This window comes from Gouania willdenowi, chromosome 22 (genome assembly GCF_900634775.1).
Source record: "Gouania willdenowi chromosome 22, fGouWil2.1, whole genome shotgun sequence".
Taxonomy (NCBI): domain Eukaryota; kingdom Metazoa; phylum Chordata; class Actinopteri; order Blenniiformes; family Gobiesocidae; genus Gouania; species Gouania willdenowi.
In genome coordinates, this window is record NC_041065.1 from 27,182,091 (window position 1) to 27,199,178 (window position 17,088).

General features: G+C 36.6%; 2 protein-coding genes across 4 annotated transcripts in view; both read right to left on the minus strand.

The window, feature by feature from the left end:
- tpp1 (tripeptidyl peptidase I) overlaps positions 1 to 2,696 on the minus strand; it is a 37,190-nt gene extending 34,494 nt beyond the window's left edge. Inside the window, exon 1 of the mRNA XM_028437592.1 lies at positions 2,611 to 2,696. Coding sequence (XP_028293393.1) covers positions 2,611 to 2,621 — 11 coding nt within the window. The 5' untranslated portion in view covers positions 2,622 to 2,696. The remainder of the gene's footprint in view (positions 1 to 2,610) is intronic.
- A 1,785-nt stretch (positions 2,697 to 4,481) lies between these two features.
- Positions 4,482 to 16,926, minus strand: mis18bp1 (MIS18 binding protein 1). 3 transcript variants are annotated; one of them, XM_028438165.1, is made up of 18 exons: positions 16,131 to 16,926; positions 15,372 to 15,491; positions 14,426 to 15,235; positions 13,618 to 13,740; positions 13,240 to 13,484; positions 12,689 to 12,762; positions 12,435 to 12,556; positions 12,245 to 12,335; positions 12,058 to 12,161; positions 11,263 to 11,426; positions 10,518 to 10,587; positions 10,022 to 10,430; positions 8,941 to 9,131; positions 7,808 to 7,935; positions 7,527 to 7,669; positions 7,344 to 7,431; positions 5,514 to 5,568; positions 4,482 to 5,429 (listed from the first exon to the last, which is right to left on the minus strand). In XM_028438165.1, the coding sequence occupies exons 1-18, from the start codon at positions 16,870 to 16,872 to the stop codon at positions 5,329 to 5,331; spliced, it is 3,780 nt and encodes a 1,259-aa protein (XP_028293966.1). In that variant the 5' UTR covers positions 16,873 to 16,926; the 3' UTR covers positions 4,482 to 5,328. The 3 variants fall into 3 exon arrangements, with proteins under 3 accessions (XP_028293966.1, XP_028293965.1, XP_028293964.1); XM_028438164.1 differs by having other exon boundaries at positions 5,514 to 5,565; positions 13,240 to 13,523; XM_028438163.1 differs by having other exon boundaries at positions 13,240 to 13,523.
- Between the last annotated feature and the right edge of the window lie 162 nt (positions 16,927 to 17,088).

Here is a 17,088-nt window from a genome sequence, read left to right on the forward strand (position 1 = left end):
TTCTTTACTATAGCCTTGCCTCCGTTTTGAGGCATTTTATATTTTTTCACCATTTTTTTTTCCTTTACTATAGCCTTGCCTCCGCTTTGAGGCGTTTGAAATTTTTTCGACATTTGTTATGCCTTACTTTAGCCTTACCTCTGTTTTTTGGCATTTTAATTTTTTACCCCCATTTTTATGCCTTACTATAGCCTTACCTCCGTTTTTTGGCATTTGAAAAAAATTTTCGCAAATTTTTATGACTTACTATAGCCTTACCTCAGTTTTGAGGTGTTTGAATTTTTTATGGCCTACTATAGCCTTACCTCCGTTTTTTGGCGTTTGAATTTTTTTCGCTATTTTTTATGCTTTACTATAGCCTTACATCTGTTTTTGGGCGTTTGAAATTTTCTCACTATTTTATATGCCTTACTATAGCCTTACCTCTGTTATTTTGCGTTTTTTTGCCATTTTTATGCCTTACTATAGCCTTACCTCTGTTTTTTGGCATTTGTAATTTTCTTGCTATTTTTCATGCCTTAATAGCCTTACCTCCGTTTATTGGCTTTTGAAAATTTTTTCGCTATTTTTCATGGCTCACTATAGCCTTATCTCTGTTTTTTGGCGTTTTAAATTTTTTCGCTATTTATTATTTTTGCGTTAATGGCCTTACCTCTGTTTTTTGGCTTTTGAATTTTTTTTTGCTATTTTTTATGCCTTAATAGCCTTACCTCCGTTTTTTGATGTTTGAAATTTTTCTCGCCATTTTTTATCCTTACCTCCGTTTTTTGGCATTTGAATTTTTTTCGCTATTTTTTATGCATTAATAGCCTTACCTCCATTTATTGGCTTTTGAATTTTTTTTCGCTATTTTTTATGCCTTACTATAGCCTCATCTTTGTTTTTTGGCGTTTGAACTTTTTTCGCCCATTTTTATGCCTTACCTCCATTTTTTGGTGTTTGAAATTTTCTTGCTATTTTTTATGCCTTAATAGCCTTACCTCCGTTTTTTGGCATTTTAAGTTTTTTTGCCATTTTTTCATGGCTTACTACAGCCTTATCTCTGTTTTTTGGCATTTTAATTTTTTTTGCCATTTTTTCATGGCTTACTATAGCCTTATCTCTGTTTTTTGGCATTTTAATTTTTTTCACTATTTTTTTGCATTAATGACCTTACCTCCGTTTTTTGGCTTTTGAATTTTTATTTGCTATTTTTTATGCCTTACTATAGCCTTACCTCCGTTTTTTGGCTTTTGAAATTTTTTTGCCCATTTTTATGCCTTACTATAGCCTAATCTCTGTTTTTTGGCGTTTGAATTTTTTTCGCTATTTTTTATGCGTTAATAGCCTTACCTCTGTTTTTTGGCTTTTGAAATTTTCTTGCTATTTTTATGCCTTACTATAGCCTTACCTTCGTTTTTTGGCGCTTGAAATTTTGTCACTATTTTTTATGCCTCAATAGCCTTATCTCTGTTTTTTGCTGTTTGAATTTTTTTTTTGCTATTTTTTATGCGTTAATAGCCTTACCTCCATTTTATGGCTTTTGAAAATTTTTTCACTATTCTTTATGCTTTACTATTGCTTTACCTCCGTTTTGTTTTTCCGCCCGTTTTTTGGCCTGCAGTAAGGCATGAAAAACAACAAAAATGTGAAAAAAAACACCTAAAATCGAAGGTAAGGGTGCAAATAGTAAGGCATAAAAACGGGGGGAAGTGATTTTTTTATTTATTTTTTTTTTTTTAAATCTGTTGAGATCATTTTAATATAATTTTTTTTTTTTTTTTTAAATTAAGTTAAAGGGTATGAAGCTGGGGGGGAAAACGCTATACTCCCACACCAAGAATATAAATACCAATATTTTCATGGATTAGGAAGCCTAACAATGTAACTAAGAGATGAAAAACAAACCAAATGATAGATAATATTTATAGTATTTTTACAGCTGATAGTTTTTGACATTGGTCAAAACTGGCCTGTTAAAATAAGACATGCTAACAGAAAGCTAACACAAGAGGAAAGCCGTGTATTATGGGGTTATTCATTCCAGACTCGGTAATTGTGATTAATTAGTAATTGAGAACATACTTGTAACTGGCTTTCATGGCGAAAACGAATTATTCTAAGTTTTATTGTAATTGGGAAAAAAATAAAAATGCCGGTCACCGTAATTATTATACAGTTGTAATTGTACATGGATAATTGAAGACGCAATTGTAATTAACCCCAACAAACATGATAGTTTGTGTATTGTTCAACTTCCGCGCAGCTTCTACTGAACATTTTCCAAAATAAAAGCCCCAGTGTTCTTTCAGGTCACAACAGAGAACACGACACACGTGCGCAGGCACGCACGCACACACAGAGTCTCAATGTGACTTATTATCAAATAAGTCACATCACAGCGACACGTTCGTAGCACACAGACACACACAAAATACTTTTATTTAGAGCAGTTCATTCCTCACATTTCTCCATTTTCCGGCTTTGTTAGCGGAAGCTAAAATAACTAAACTAGATCAATCACAGACAGCACGAATATAAAGTTCACGCAGCAAAGCTTAACATTAATGTTTCTTTAGACGCTATTACAGAGCAAACCCAAAGGTAATAAATAGTGAATGCAGCACTTACACAGTGTTCATGTTGTCCTCTGCTCTATGTGTTTAACAGTCCTGCTGCTGGGGTAGGCAGAGAAAGTCACGTGACCTGTGCTCATGTGACCACCTACTGAGTCACTTTGATTATAGCACACTGTCAGTTTTCCCCCTTTGTTTACCACATCATTGTTTCAGTGTAAAAGTAAAACATTTTTGAAAGTGTCCGCATTTGTTGAACTATTTCTACAGATTAATATTGTCCATTACAATTTACAGATCACAATAGAGCTACAGAAGAATTAAACATTGCATAAAAAACACAGTATTTTGCTAAAAGATTAAATTCAGTTCTTAAACTTAAAATAATCAAATAAAAAAAATCACATTTATACACATTTTTCTTTCCCAACTTTATGAGTTTTAACGTTTTACATGTGACACATACTAAGACAGAAAAAAGACACAGCCAGGCACAAAGTATACAGAAATACAGTAGTTGGGTCCAGAGTTCATTCTAAACAGAAGTAGACCTGGATAAACAAACAAACACGAAACCATTACACAATACTAACAATGAGGCTATTAACATTATAGTAAAATATACACAATTTAGCCATAAACAAATTGAGTGTAATGGGGTCATTTAAAGTTTGAAATACTCCAAAATAGGTTTCCATATGCTGTAAAATGTATGTAAAAGTTCCTGACACTAAAATTTCTACATTTTGTTTAGAAATCCCTGCTCACCACACTAAAGTTTATGAAATATTATAGGAATCCATTAGGAGAACAAGGTAAAGCCTTTTAAATGTATAATTTATATATATTAATACAATACATGAAATTAGGCAAACTCAGCGCCTCAATTGTGTTTGCTGTCATCTGCTGTTCAATTCTATGCTTTGTGTTTATTACATTTACTAAATCATTGCGACCCCCAGTGGACGTATTGTGAATAGCAGATAAGATCATTTTGCCTTTTCTCAAGTGATTAATTTATAAATTTTTTAACATTATTCATTCATGTGCCAGAGGTCAGCCTTCGACTCCCCTTTTCAGCATTCATTTGCACATCTTTCATGTAAAATGTCAGAAATTATGACCAAAACCAACTTTTAGAAAGTAAGAAGGTAACACGGTATACATACCTCTCTGCATTAGGATGGCTCTGACTCAGTCATAACAATTAATATTTGGACTCATTTAAATCTTTATCTTCTTGCTATTGCTCATTTCAGAAGAAGGGTGTAAGATAGAATATTGTGATTTATTTGTTATGTAGAAATTAAGCAATCCTAAAACTAGATTTAAAAAAAAGTTTATTAAAAATCTTCCAGTTGACTGTTTATAATTAAAAAAAAATAAAAAAATCACAGCACAGCAACTCTGCTTAAAAAAGGTCCCATATCATGCTATTTTTCACCCATCTCCATTTGTTTTAGGAACCCCAACAACATAGTACTTGAGTTTTGTTTTCAAGAGTTTTAGTCTCTGAAAAGTGACTTTCTGAGCAGTTCTAAAAACAGGCTGTTTTGGAGCCTACTTATGCATATTCATGAGTAGGCGTGTGTGTAGACGCTGACTTCAGGCCTCGCTTTTGCAATTTCCTTTTTGCACTGTTGTTATTGTTTTCAGAAAAAAACTGCACATTACAGTAAAACACATGGATATTTAAATGGCTATTGTGATTGTGAGTCCATCTCAGTGCTTCAGGCTGTGTGTTTATCACAGCAGCAGCAGCAGAGTAAGTCAGCTGCTTCAAACACTGGAGTGTTAAGCTGCGTTCACACCGGAAGCGTCAAGAAATGTCCGTACGTCCAGATAACATACAAAGCCAATGGATAGATGCGTCCCAAATGCAAAATCTTTCCAGTGCAGCAATGCGGTAAAAACATTGAACTCCTGCGACTGTTTCGCATGATGAAAGCCAATCAGTCTTTAATGATGATGACGTCAGGCTGTCAACACAGACACTGGTCTGTTCACCCATTCAACCATGGAGTAGAAGCTGTGTGTGACCACCTGGAGCTGTATGGGCTTCGCTTCAGACGCATGTATGATGCGAATGGGAACATTTTTTGATCCTGCGGACCAAACTGCATTTCATATTGCAGATGAGTCCGCTGCCGCAGAAGACGCATTTGGTGTGAACGCAGCATCAAGCTGCTAAGTCACTTTCTCCTCCTACTTTTCTCTATTAACTACAGGAATATTGCATTTAAGGTGATAATCATTTGTTTTATCCAACCGCTGCGTTGCATTGTGCCACAAACTTGTCAGATCAAGTCAAAAGTGATACAAGGTGATATAACAAACACAAAAAATGGAAACGCTCCCTTGGTTCTACACCGTTGCTGATCCTCAGGGTGTGGTTAAATGCAGAGAACACATTTTGTGTATGTAGCTCGCATGCCTTTAGCTTCGAGAGAGTGGGCGTGTAAGTTCACTGTGGAGGTGCGGCCGAAAGCAGGCACTTCCTGGAGGGCGTGGTTCAGACTTTTGTGATGTAACGAAAGTCTGACCGGTCATTTTTCAGAAGAGGGCAGAGCAGCAGGATTAGTGAGGATTGCTCAGGAAGGAAGCCCAATAATACATACACTGTAACAAGGTTAAAAGCTCAAAATGTTGATTTAGCATGATATAGGCCCTTTAATAGTTGTACACTTTATTGCAACTTTAGAACATTTCCACCACAAAATGATGAGGAAATATTTATAAAATGAACTATAAAACATCGGAGGTGAAACTGTGCTCAGTCATTCTCAGAGAAGTAAACGTCCTCCTCTTCTCCGCTGTCAGACTGAGCTGCATCGTTTCCTGGGAACATCTCCCAAACTACAAAACTGGTGTCTTCTAGTGAGAAGACACAAAAACAAATAAATAACCAAACACTGACTGTATAGTTAGTATAATCTCATGATTTCCTAGGAGGCATACCTGCGTTACTGCATCTCTTCATCGTTTGTCTGACGGATGGTGTTGTTGGGAACTTCTGAAAAACAAATAATGAACAGAATATTTTTTAGCTGAGAAAATATGTGCAGAGGTGTAAAGAGTACTGATATATCCTACTCAAGTATACGTACTTTTACTTAATTGAAATTGTACTCAAGTGAAAGCACAAGTAGGGGTGTCCCGATTCAATATCGATATCGGTCCAACATTAGCCTGATAACGAATATCGGATTCAAACGTCCGGATTTTCTGAATTTTTTAAAAATTTGTTTATTTTTTATTTATTTTATTCAACTGTAGAATACTGGAGATATTATGCTGAAGGTTAAATTGTATGTAACCAATTGATTAATAAGAGATGGGTCAGGTTTTCTCATACTTACTGTTGCTGACTATTGTTCTCTGTTTGAGTAACATCACTTGATCAAGTCTTTTTTAACATTCCACACCACAAAATAAGTAATTATTTTTTTTTTTTTACTAAAGAAAAGAGAGAGAGAAAAAAAAAAATGTATGATTCATGCTGATATCGGATCAATATTGGTATCGGCCGATACGCAAGGCTGCAATATCGGTATCATTTTGGAAATGAAAAAGTTGTATCAGGACATCTCTAAGAACAAGTAAGTCATACATAAAATATTCAAATGCAAGTAAAAAGTAGCTCAATTAAATACAACTCAAAGTAAAAGTTACTAGTTACGTTCAACCCCAAAGTTTATTTTTTTGTAATAAATCTTGCCACGGTTCCCTTGCATACAGTAAACATCTCATGCATAAACTTAAAAAAGAAGAAATGGAACTTCCACAAAGGCATCTGTATAAAATAAAAGGTTTCTGAAAATGTAGAATGATTTTTTAAATAAAAATGTATAAAAACAAACAAAAACAAAAAAAATGGCTCCAACTGTAGCTAAATTGAAAAATATCTAAAACTGAGAGTAACTGTTATTTAATGTTGTTTTGGCGCCATGCATTACATTTAATCTGATTGGTTGGCCCCCACGACCCTGACAAATAGGAATAAGTGGGTCTGAAAATGGTTGGATGGATGGATGGATGATTGGTTGGCTATGATGTGATGCATTTGATTGTTGTCTCGACATTTCATTTTTTTTTGTAGTTTCACAATGTCCGTTGATCATTTTAAAACCAAAAATAATAATTTACTCAGTAACAGTTGGGTGTAGAAATGTAACAAATTACTTTACTTCTTTTAAAACATATTTATAGAGTAACTAAACCCTGCAGAATACAAATGTATTTGGGTATGAAGTAGTGCTGATGATTGATCCTGGTCCAACTCTCAACATCTTAGTCCAAGTTTTGTTGTATTGTGTTGTATTGACTGCCCTCTATGGGGTGAAACCTGGCTATTACAATTTATTTGTGCTATTTATGTGACATTTTGGGATCATCTTGTGTCACAAACAAGCACTGTTAGCCACTCCCCTTTTATAAAAACAAGCACCAGTGGGCTCTACAATCTGTGGTGAGTAGGTTGGATTGAGAGCAGAGTGAATAGAGGTATATTAAGTAATGAGTAGCTAGATTGTTCATTGGAGATGTTATAGTATAGACTGGGTGTGTCTTAACTGCTCCAGGAACCCATAATCAAGGCAATTTTTTTAAATTTCCCTCCTAGTGGCAGGTCAGGAGAAAGCAGGGATTTAGTTACTCTTTAAATTCAAGTAAAATTACTTATTTAGAAATATACTAAAAAAAAAAAAATACAAGTACCCATAAAAGCAACTCAAATACAGTACTTCTAAATATGCGTTTAATGTCAAAAAGTCCAGAGTGGTTCGGTACCTTTGCTGTAGCCGAGTATTTGTTGACATTAAATCGGTTTTTCTTCATCCTCTTCTGCAGCTGATAAACGCACTTGTCATCGATGCTCCTTTAGGAAATCACAACGTACCAATCGTTCAATGACCCAGAGAAATTAAGTACTGAAGTCTTTTTTTAAAGCTACTTTTCATCCACATACTGTACCTGTTTGGTGAGCCCATCATTCCAGGAGTGATATACAGGCACTGTGGAGTCTTTACTTGAGGATAACCATTGGACTTTGGAGTCACAGGCTCCATGTCAGATATGGAGAGGTCGTGATCCTCGCTGGGACACAGGAATGGCATCTGCACTCATCAGGAACAGACAGACAGACAGACAGACAGACAGACAGACAGACAGACAGACACACCAGGGTAAGGATTAGGACTTCTTTAACTCGTAGTTTGTGAAGCATTATTTAGAGAAAAAAAAAGCAAACCAACGCGTTTATTCTGCATGTAGGCCGAGCTGAAAACATCATCAACGTTATCTCTGGGCATGGTGTCCAGGTACTGACGAACCTGCTGCTTTCTCTTCAACGTTCCTGCTCGAGCAGATATTACGGGAAGTTCTGCATCGAAACACAAACAAGGAATTAAACTAAACCAGCCAGTGTTGCGCTAAAAACAGGCTATTACTAAATTTTCTAAAGGTTTATCATCCTTTTAGTCAATGTTTTTCAACTTTGGGGTCGGGAGCCCATGTGGGGTTACCAGAAATGTCTAGTAATTGATTTGAAAAAAAAAAAAAAACATTACCGATTAAAAAAACATTTTTGAATTTTTTTAATTAAAAACAACAACACACAATCTTAAACAATTGTATTCTATACTTTCACTTTGACAAATATATATCTATCTGTATATTATTAATAATAATAATAATAATAATAATAATAATAATAATAATAATAATAAAGTGAAAGTGACTGAACTAATCCAACCACTGTCACACAAAAAACAGGCTATTGTAAATTTTCTAAAGGTTTATCATCCTGTTACTAGTCATTGTTGTTTAACGTCGGGGTCGGCACCAAATGTGAGGTCGCCAGGAGGTTAAATGGGGTCCCCTGATTTTGTCTAGTAATAATAACTATTTTCTTTTACTGATAAAAAAACAAATATTTTTGAATTTTTTACATTTTTAATTAATATATATTTACACTGTCAAATATATATCTAGTTATCATTAATAACATTAATAATGAGGTGCAGTATACAAATATCTGAGCAGCACAACTTGATACTAATAATGGCTACTCTGTATTTGTAATACATTATAACAAACTTCATCAAAAACTAATTCTAAAAATAATTGTCTTTGGGGGTTGTCAGAAATTCTTGGTATCAAAATGGGGTCACGATCCAAAAAAGGTTGGGAACTACTGCTGTAAGTCATAGTGTAGGACTCACAGATCAATAAATCAAAGGTCATTTGCTGCAAAAAAAAAAAAAAGATGTAAACTGTTATAATTGCCGCTTGAAAGCTTGTTTTCCTCATATCTAAACGGCATAGTACAGACACAGTAATTATGACCTTATTCCTGGGGGAGCCTCTGTACCAGTGAAGGACTTACCAGGATCTTTGGGCGCCACCACCATCTTCTTCTTCTTCTTCTTCTGCACTTTCTTGGCTTCCTTGGCTGCTGTTTGGGACGTTTCAGGGGCAGCGTGTTGGTTGCAACACTCCTCCGCAGATCGCGTTCCTACCATTTGGGAGACTCGCTCCCAGTAACCCAAAATGTGTTTGGGATAGTAACTCACAGCCCTTCAAAAGAAACACACTCGTAACATGAGGTAACACTACAGACACACTGAAGCCGACCCAACAAACACTTTGGAGAAGACATTCTTTTGTGCAAAAAAAAAAAAAAAGAGATCTGCACACTTGGATAAAGTGTCCAAGCATTGATCCATGTGTGTGTGCAGATCTTTTTTTTGCACCAATGTGTTAAGTTTTGGCACCTTGGCAGATTTAAGTGATGAGTGCGGTGATTCTACTTCAACATCAATTAAAATGAACAAGAACATATCATAAGGAGCTTTTCTCACAAAAACAGAATAGAATACAAAAACGACAGATAACTTTTATTTAATTATAAGTTAAATTGAATCGGTTAATGATTGAAACAAACTAGGATCATCAGCTTATAGCAGGGGTGTCAAACTCATTTTAGTTCAATACCAGGTGGGAAAATTATCAATTTCAACATTATTCTTTGTTGGCATTTCCACGTATAAATGATATTTAAAGTACTTGAGACCATATTCCAGCAACCCTACAGGATATTAACTTAAATTTCCTTGATTTAGTAACCACATTTTATTTCATTTGGGAAGGTTTTGTTGAACAATTTAGGGAAAATTGTAGGATTTCTGAAGAACTGAGAATTGTTGCAACAATTTGCGCCTAAACTTCTGGTGATCATGTGATCAAATATTGTGGCGTTTCATTAAATTTGTGTATTTGGAGGGGCTGAGATATTTACAACTGAATAAGTTGGAAATTTACACAATGATTCATGTTTTCTCTGAGATTTTTATATTCTCCTGCAGGTCAAATTTGACGCTCATAAGGACCTGATTTGCACCCCGGGCCTTGATTTTGACACAGGTGGCCTATTGGATCATCAGAATGATGAAGCAGACTGAACTTACTCTTTGAGCTTCTTAAGTTCTGCTCCAGTCCATTTCTCCTCATCCTGCTCCTGTGGATCTACAGCGTTAATCTTGGCCTGTTTGGTTCCTGATGCTCCTGCTGTTGTCCTGTCTGTATCCGGTTGCTGTTGTTTTTTGGCTTTTTGTTTCCCAGGTGCATTTCTTTCCTTTCGAGGGACAGTTTCCACATGCGTTTGTTTCTCTGCAGTTGGACTTTGTTTGTTGGACCTTGTGGCTCTCCCAGATGTTTCTTTCGTCCTGTGCGGTGCTTCCACTTGCTGCTCAACTGGTTTAGAGACTTTCTCAGCAATACCAACGTTACTTCTGCTCTGTGGATGAATTAGAGCCTTCACCTTCCTCGTTGGGACCGATTCCTCTTTGCCACCAGTTGCTTTCTTTTCCCTTGAATCTAAAACCACAAAACAGTTGGAAGACAGTTTATTATCAACCTCCACAAAGGACGTCTGTGTCATCATGGAGACATTCCTTTGCCTACCTGCAGTGTTGGGCAGAAGAACATGAACATTTGCCTGCAAAACACTGGAAGACCCTATGGAAGACGTATCCTGGAAAATGAAGACAAAATAAAACCATTAATATCACAGGTTTGAATGCAGTCAAGGCCTGGGCAATATATCAAGATATAGGCTATTGAGTTTTCCATTTTGGCGATATATAGAAAATTATAATATCGCTTATATCAATATATTTTTATTTTATAGCTCATTTTGTTTTCAAATACTCATTTTAGGAGTCGCTGTTAACACAATTAGATGGATTTCTGAGTGCATCCTAAAGCTGGACAATATACTGAGATTCAAACTAAGATTACAATATTGCCTAAATTGATATATTTATATAAATCTTTTTTATTGCTTATTTTGTTTCAGTGGTCATTGCTTTCTTCTACTACTTACAATAGCATGAAAAACACAATTTGATGGATTGCTGAGTGTGTTCTAACCCAGAACTTCCCCTAAACAAGCCACACTACACTCACACGTGCTGTCCCTTACGGGGAAAAATGACTAAAGTGACACATATTGTGCAGCTGTTTGTTAATTAATGTGAATGTGTGGCATTTAGATTATCAAATTTAACCCAAAATTGTCTTTCTGTTAAGACTTCATTTGAAATAAAATTATCAAGATTTATATCGCATATTGCAGTTTTGAGAAAAATATCGCCCAGCCCTAACGCAGTCACAGTATGTTGGAATGAGTTTATCTTAAGATACTTACAGGGTTGCACATGGAAGTTTCATAACCCTTGTGAATAGTCACATTCATGTGCGCGTCCAGCATGACTCGGCCTCCTTTCCAGTACTCCAGTGGTGCTTTGATCACACGGCCACTTCGGGACATGTTCAACTGTGAGGCGGAGGACGGAGGAGAACAGGGTTCAGCTGGGGATTGAGGAGCGAGACAGGTGATCAGAGAGGTTGATAACAACCAACGCTGGAGATTTAGACTTGCATAGGTTTTTGTTTTTTTTTTGTGATCAACTTTGGCCCAAGTATGTCTCATATGTCTGAATCCAAGTTCCCCCTTTTGTCCGACTACAACATTTTGTTCAGAATGCTGTGAATAAAACCAATAAATATATAAATGATATAATGTAAAATAAAACACACACAGAGAAGCACAAGCACTATTCAAGCCCACCCTCCCCACCTCCTCCCCTTTATGGTCCAGGAGACCCTTGACCCTCATATTCACCAAAATTCTCAGATATATTGGTAAAAAAAAGAGGCACTTCACATCCATCACCTCCATCATTTAAATATCCACAGTGATAGTATGGTGTGTGTCTATATATATATAATTAGAATATACAGGTAAAATAACCATATTAATAATTAATATAATATTCATAACACAATACTTGACAGAGTAAGTGCAGAACAAATACAAAATTACTTTTACAACATATCAGTAAGTTTCACTAGTAACTGTGACCAGCAGTTCATGTTTTACGTTTTGGCTCTGTGCAAACAAGCTGTGGAAAGCTCTAATATCTCTAACTCGCGTACTTACGGGTCTTGAAAGAACGTTTCTGGCTTTGTCTCACAGAAATGTTGACGGCGTTGGCTGCCGGTGTCTTTACAGTTTTACCCCCATCACTACATCTTCTTTGTTTGCTACAGAAAAACAAAATCAAACTCTTGAAAACACGAGTAACTCTTGCCTAAAAAAATGAAATATCTTTAAACTAAAAGCTTACACTCTTGACTCCAACAGAAGTTTTTCATAAAGATCTTTCCAGTTAGAAGGGAAACCTTTAGCAAACTTGATCAAAATCCACCTGGGGAAATCTGAAAAATTAAAATACGTATGAAAAGAATCATTTGTTGTTACAGTTAACAGCTTTACTGTGCGAGTTGTTAAGGTTTTTCTTTAAGGCTTGGACTAACCAGATGCTCTGTCCATGTTCATCTTCCCATCTAAAATATACACTCTGCCAGAAACAGTCTTCAGCACAGAGCTGGACACCCTGTCCTTTATGTTGCTACTGTTCCAAGAAATGTTTTCTTCTCTGTGGACAGAAGACAAACAAATAAAAACAAAAAAAATAATCTGAACAAACACACAAAGATGGTAGTATAGTAAATAAAGAATGTGAAAGTTTTATCATTGCTTTTAATTATTTGGCTTCATCTTCACCCACCTGTGGATTCCTTCAACAAACAGGCCCATACCATTCTTCCTCAGGAACCACTTTTTCAGATAAATCACACTTTCCTGTAAAAACAAACCACAGAAAATAAGAACTCACTACCTCGACCCCAAATATGTATCCAAGTAGGGATGCATCGATACGACATTATCACTTCCGATACGATACCAATATTGCTGCCTTTTGAACTGGTCTATACAGATATTTATCAGATATGATATCCACACGAATCAATCACGCATACTTTTATTACTTTGTTTGCAGTGTGGAATGTTAAAAAAGACTAAATCAAATGATATTACTCGGAGAATAATAGTCAGCTACAGTTAGGATGAAAAAAACTGACTGATTAACTATTAACCAATGGGTTGCATCAATTATAACCAAACAAAAGAACATTCTACAATTCAATAGAATAATAAATTATACAAACTAATTATGCATTGGATTTCTTTATATAGAAGATTTTAGATTTTTTTTTCTTCCCTTCCCTTTGCTGATATCGAACCAAAAAATTGAAACCGTTAGTTTTCTTTACTCACGTTAGGAAACTGAACTTGCTTTGGCCATTTGTTTCGCTTGAACACAGCCTCGGGTTTTTTCGGTATGAAGATCCGTGGAGAATTAAGCACGAGCGGGTCCTCAAACAGAACTGGCTTTGGCTGCGCTGCGGGGACAGGGACGACCTCATCTAAACTGGAGGAGGCAGACTGGATCAAAGCTGGACCATTGATGGACTGGTTTGCAGAGGTAACGGTCACATCCTCTCTGTCAGCCTCTGTTTGAACTGGAAGAACAGGAACGTCTCTGGATGGAGGAACCTTACCTATTCATTTAAAAATAAGAATATCTAATTAAAAAAAAAAACAAAACAAAAAATTGCTGCACAATTAATGTGTCACATTTCATCATGTGCTCACACTCAGAAAAAGTCTCCCTCCTGATGTGGTGATGGGTTTGTGGTTTCCTTTTATTTTCTCGCTCCTTCATGTAAGAAAACATCTTTGCTGGAGACCTTAGAGGGAATCCACTTTCACTGAAACCTGTTGAAAAAGCAGCAGAATCTAAGCATAAGAAAAATGGGTAACACTTTACTTGAAGTTTTATACATAACGCTGCTGTTACGCTGTCATTATTATAACATGATACCTGTCATTAGCATGGATATGGTGTCATGAAGGCTGTCATTAAGTGTTGTTCGCTAAATTATGACACCTTTGGAGCTATAAAGAAATGTAAATAATATCTATCCATCCAATTTCAGACCCGCTTTGTCCTATTTCAGGGTTGCGTGGGTCTGCCTGTGCCTAGGCATGTGTACACCCCAGTCCATTGCAGGGTGACATTCAATCTGACAGACAATCACTCACACTGAGTGAGTCAATTTAGAGATTCCAACCAACTTAACAGTCATGTTTTTGGATTGTGGGAGGACACCGGGGTACCCAGTGGAAACCCACACAGCACGGGAGAACATGTGAAAAATATAATATATAATCATTTTATATATAAATATATATATATAAAGAAATTACCCAAGAAACACCAAAATAGCTCCAAACGTGACAGCCTTCATGACACCTTATTCATGTTAATGACAAATAATGACAGTGTAATGTCAGCCTTATGTATAAAACTTCAAATAAAGTGTTACCAAAAAAAGGTACATTTCATGTTTATTTTTATTGTTTTTTAAAAGATGACTACAAACTAAAATAAATGACTCACATTTTTCAACATTGGTGCCTAGTTGTGGGACCCTGTGCTCAGGTATGACTTCTGATTGGTTGACGGGAAGCTCTACAACATCACCCGCACCCTGGATGGACGTCTTGTTGCTGTGATCATCCCTCAGAGCAGAGAGCTTTCTTTCTTTAAGCCAAGAACAATTTTCATTTCTACTCTCACCCCTCTTACTATAATCATTCAGCTGCCAATTTCTTGATCTTAACCTGCTCTTTATGGGGGAAAATATGTCGGCTTCAGACGAGTGTTTGCTTAGAGGAGGTGATTCCTCGAAGAAATGATTATCATTTTTAGACATCCTGCTGGAAACCTTCAAACTCTTCAAATCTTTGATTCCAAGAGGCTGAGACATAGCTGTTAACTCCAGGGAGGCTGTTCCTTTTCCTCTTCTCAATGGTTGGATTTCTTCTTCACTTGTTGGTGGTATTTCAATTTGGTTGAGTTTTTGAGGCCTCGATGTGAGTGAAGCTTGCCCTTCGTTCTGATGAGAAACTCTTTCTTGACTTTCCAGTGGCCGCATGTCTCCTGGGTTAAATCCTGCTTGATGTTTCTCGCTGTCGTCGTTTAACATGGTTTTGTGTGTAAAAACCTCATCATTAGCACATCCGTCTGCTGGCGGGTGAGATAGAAGCACATCCTCTGAGGAATAACCACTGGAACGGCTGTGCACTGAGCTTTTACAGGCGATCGTGTTGGTTCTACTGTCTGGTGCATCGCTGTCTGGTGAGACTTGAGACACATTCACAGCAAGAGACGAGGAAAGATGAGCATCTCCAACCTGATGGGATTTCCCTATGGAAAAGAAATGTTGACTTCAAATTATTCGAGCTAACGTGAAAAAAAATTGAATTATATTTAAAAAAAAAGGACTGATCGTGTAAATATTTAGTTTTTGTGCTGTTGAAATATTTCTTCCTCATTAACTCACCATTAAGGTTCCTCTTGATGTTGTGGAGATTCTTCGGCAAGTTTGTTTCCTTCTCCTTCATGAAAGCAAATACTTTAGCCGGTGACATCTGAGGACATTTCTCGACACTAACTGTGCATCCTAAAAACAACATAGTATCATAATCAGATATACTTTATTTATCCCAGGGGGAAAATTGCTTTTTATTTTTTTTACAGGTGCTCCAGAAATATTTCAAAAGAAACACCAGAAAAACCCAGAAAAAAGTATATATTGTGATAGAGAATATTATTAATTTAAATATTGCCACTCTCTTTAAAATTTAATTGATGAAATGTGGAGGAAATATTAAATAGTATATTATGTGCATCTATTTCTTGCATGTGTATGTATGTATATATGTTTGATGTGCATGTATAAACTGTAAATATATAAAACTTTGTGTAGAATATATATTTAATGTGTATTGTAAAAATAGTAATATTAGTTTCCTAATTTTTTGTGATATTTTTCCTAGAGAGCATTATTTTGTTTTTGTGTTGGGATAGATGTGTATAAGCCTTTGCTTCAACCTACACCCTTTTAGCTGATTAGTTAGACAATTGAGTGTTGTTTGGTTTTTCGTGAAAAAATAAAATATATAAAATGTACGTAATTAAATAGAATGCTGTTAATTAAATAGGGAATTAATACAAGTGCACGCCTCCAGGAAAATACAATACAAATGTACAAACATAATACAGAAAGGAAGCAAACCAGAGAGAGAAGTACACGTCTTACTCTTCAGTATAGCTTTGGATAGTGGGATCATAGGCTCATTGGTGACTTTTGATTGGTCAACAGGAAGTTGTTTGACAGGATCCATTACTGAGCTCTTGTAGTAGGAGTCATTGCCACTTGGTGCAGATGATTTCCTCTCTTTTGTTTCCCACCCAGTCATGCCGAAGGCTCTGTAAAACGCAGGTGGATTATGCTTCCTCTTCCTTAATCTGCTCCTTATGGGGGAAAACACGTTGTCTGGTTGATCAACAAATACACTCCTATCACGATCCCTGTCTGTCATTTGCGTTTTTACAGGAGTCCTGCTAGACATGTCTCTGATCTGTGGTGGATCTTTGCGGGTCTGGATCGTGTTGACCCAGGAGGAAGGCTGAGACAGGGCTGTGGACTCCAGTAGTCCTCTTCCTGTGTGTGTCTGTCCTCCCCCAGTACCAAGGGACACGTCCAGCACGGTTTTGTCTGAGTATCTGCACCTTTTCTGAGGACTGGAGATGGGAGACAGAGTCAGTGGTTCTACTTCGGTGTAATAGGATCCGACTCTCTGGTTGTCCCAGAGCTCCTCGGACATCCAGGCGTTTCCATTGTGTTTCCTGGGAGAGCTGAAGTCCGCCCCGGGTTTCTCCGCGGCTTCCACAACGCATGTCTCCCCTCTCTGCACTTTAGACTTCAGCCTCGCAAACACTTTCGATGGAGACGAAAATTGCTGCGTAGTTTGTTTCAGTAAATAGTGTTGAGACGCCATGTCGACAAGAGCTACGAGCTAACGGCTAACAAGCCCGCAATATTTTTAAATGTTTCACCCGCCCACTGCAAAACGTCACTTCCGGAAATCGCCCGTATATGAGCGCAAAATACTGTTTGGATTTAATTACATATTTCAATAACCCAATTTATTGTTATTATTATTATTATTATTATTATTTGTAAATACATTGTTTAGCCTCTTGGTTCTTTTTTG

Coding starts and splice junctions, on each gene's coding strand:
- mis18bp1 (XM_028438163.1), bottom strand. CDS start 16,872: ATGGCGTCTCAACACTATTTACTGAAACAAACTACGCAGCAATTTTCG. Junction 15,236..15,371: donor CATCAAGAGGAACCTTAATG/GTGAGTTAATGA, acceptor TCTTTTCCATAG/GGAAATCCCATCAGGTTGGA. Junction 7,432..7,526: donor ATGATGGGCTCACCAAACAG/GTACAGTATGTG, acceptor GATTTCCTAAAG/GAGCATCGATGACAAGTGCG.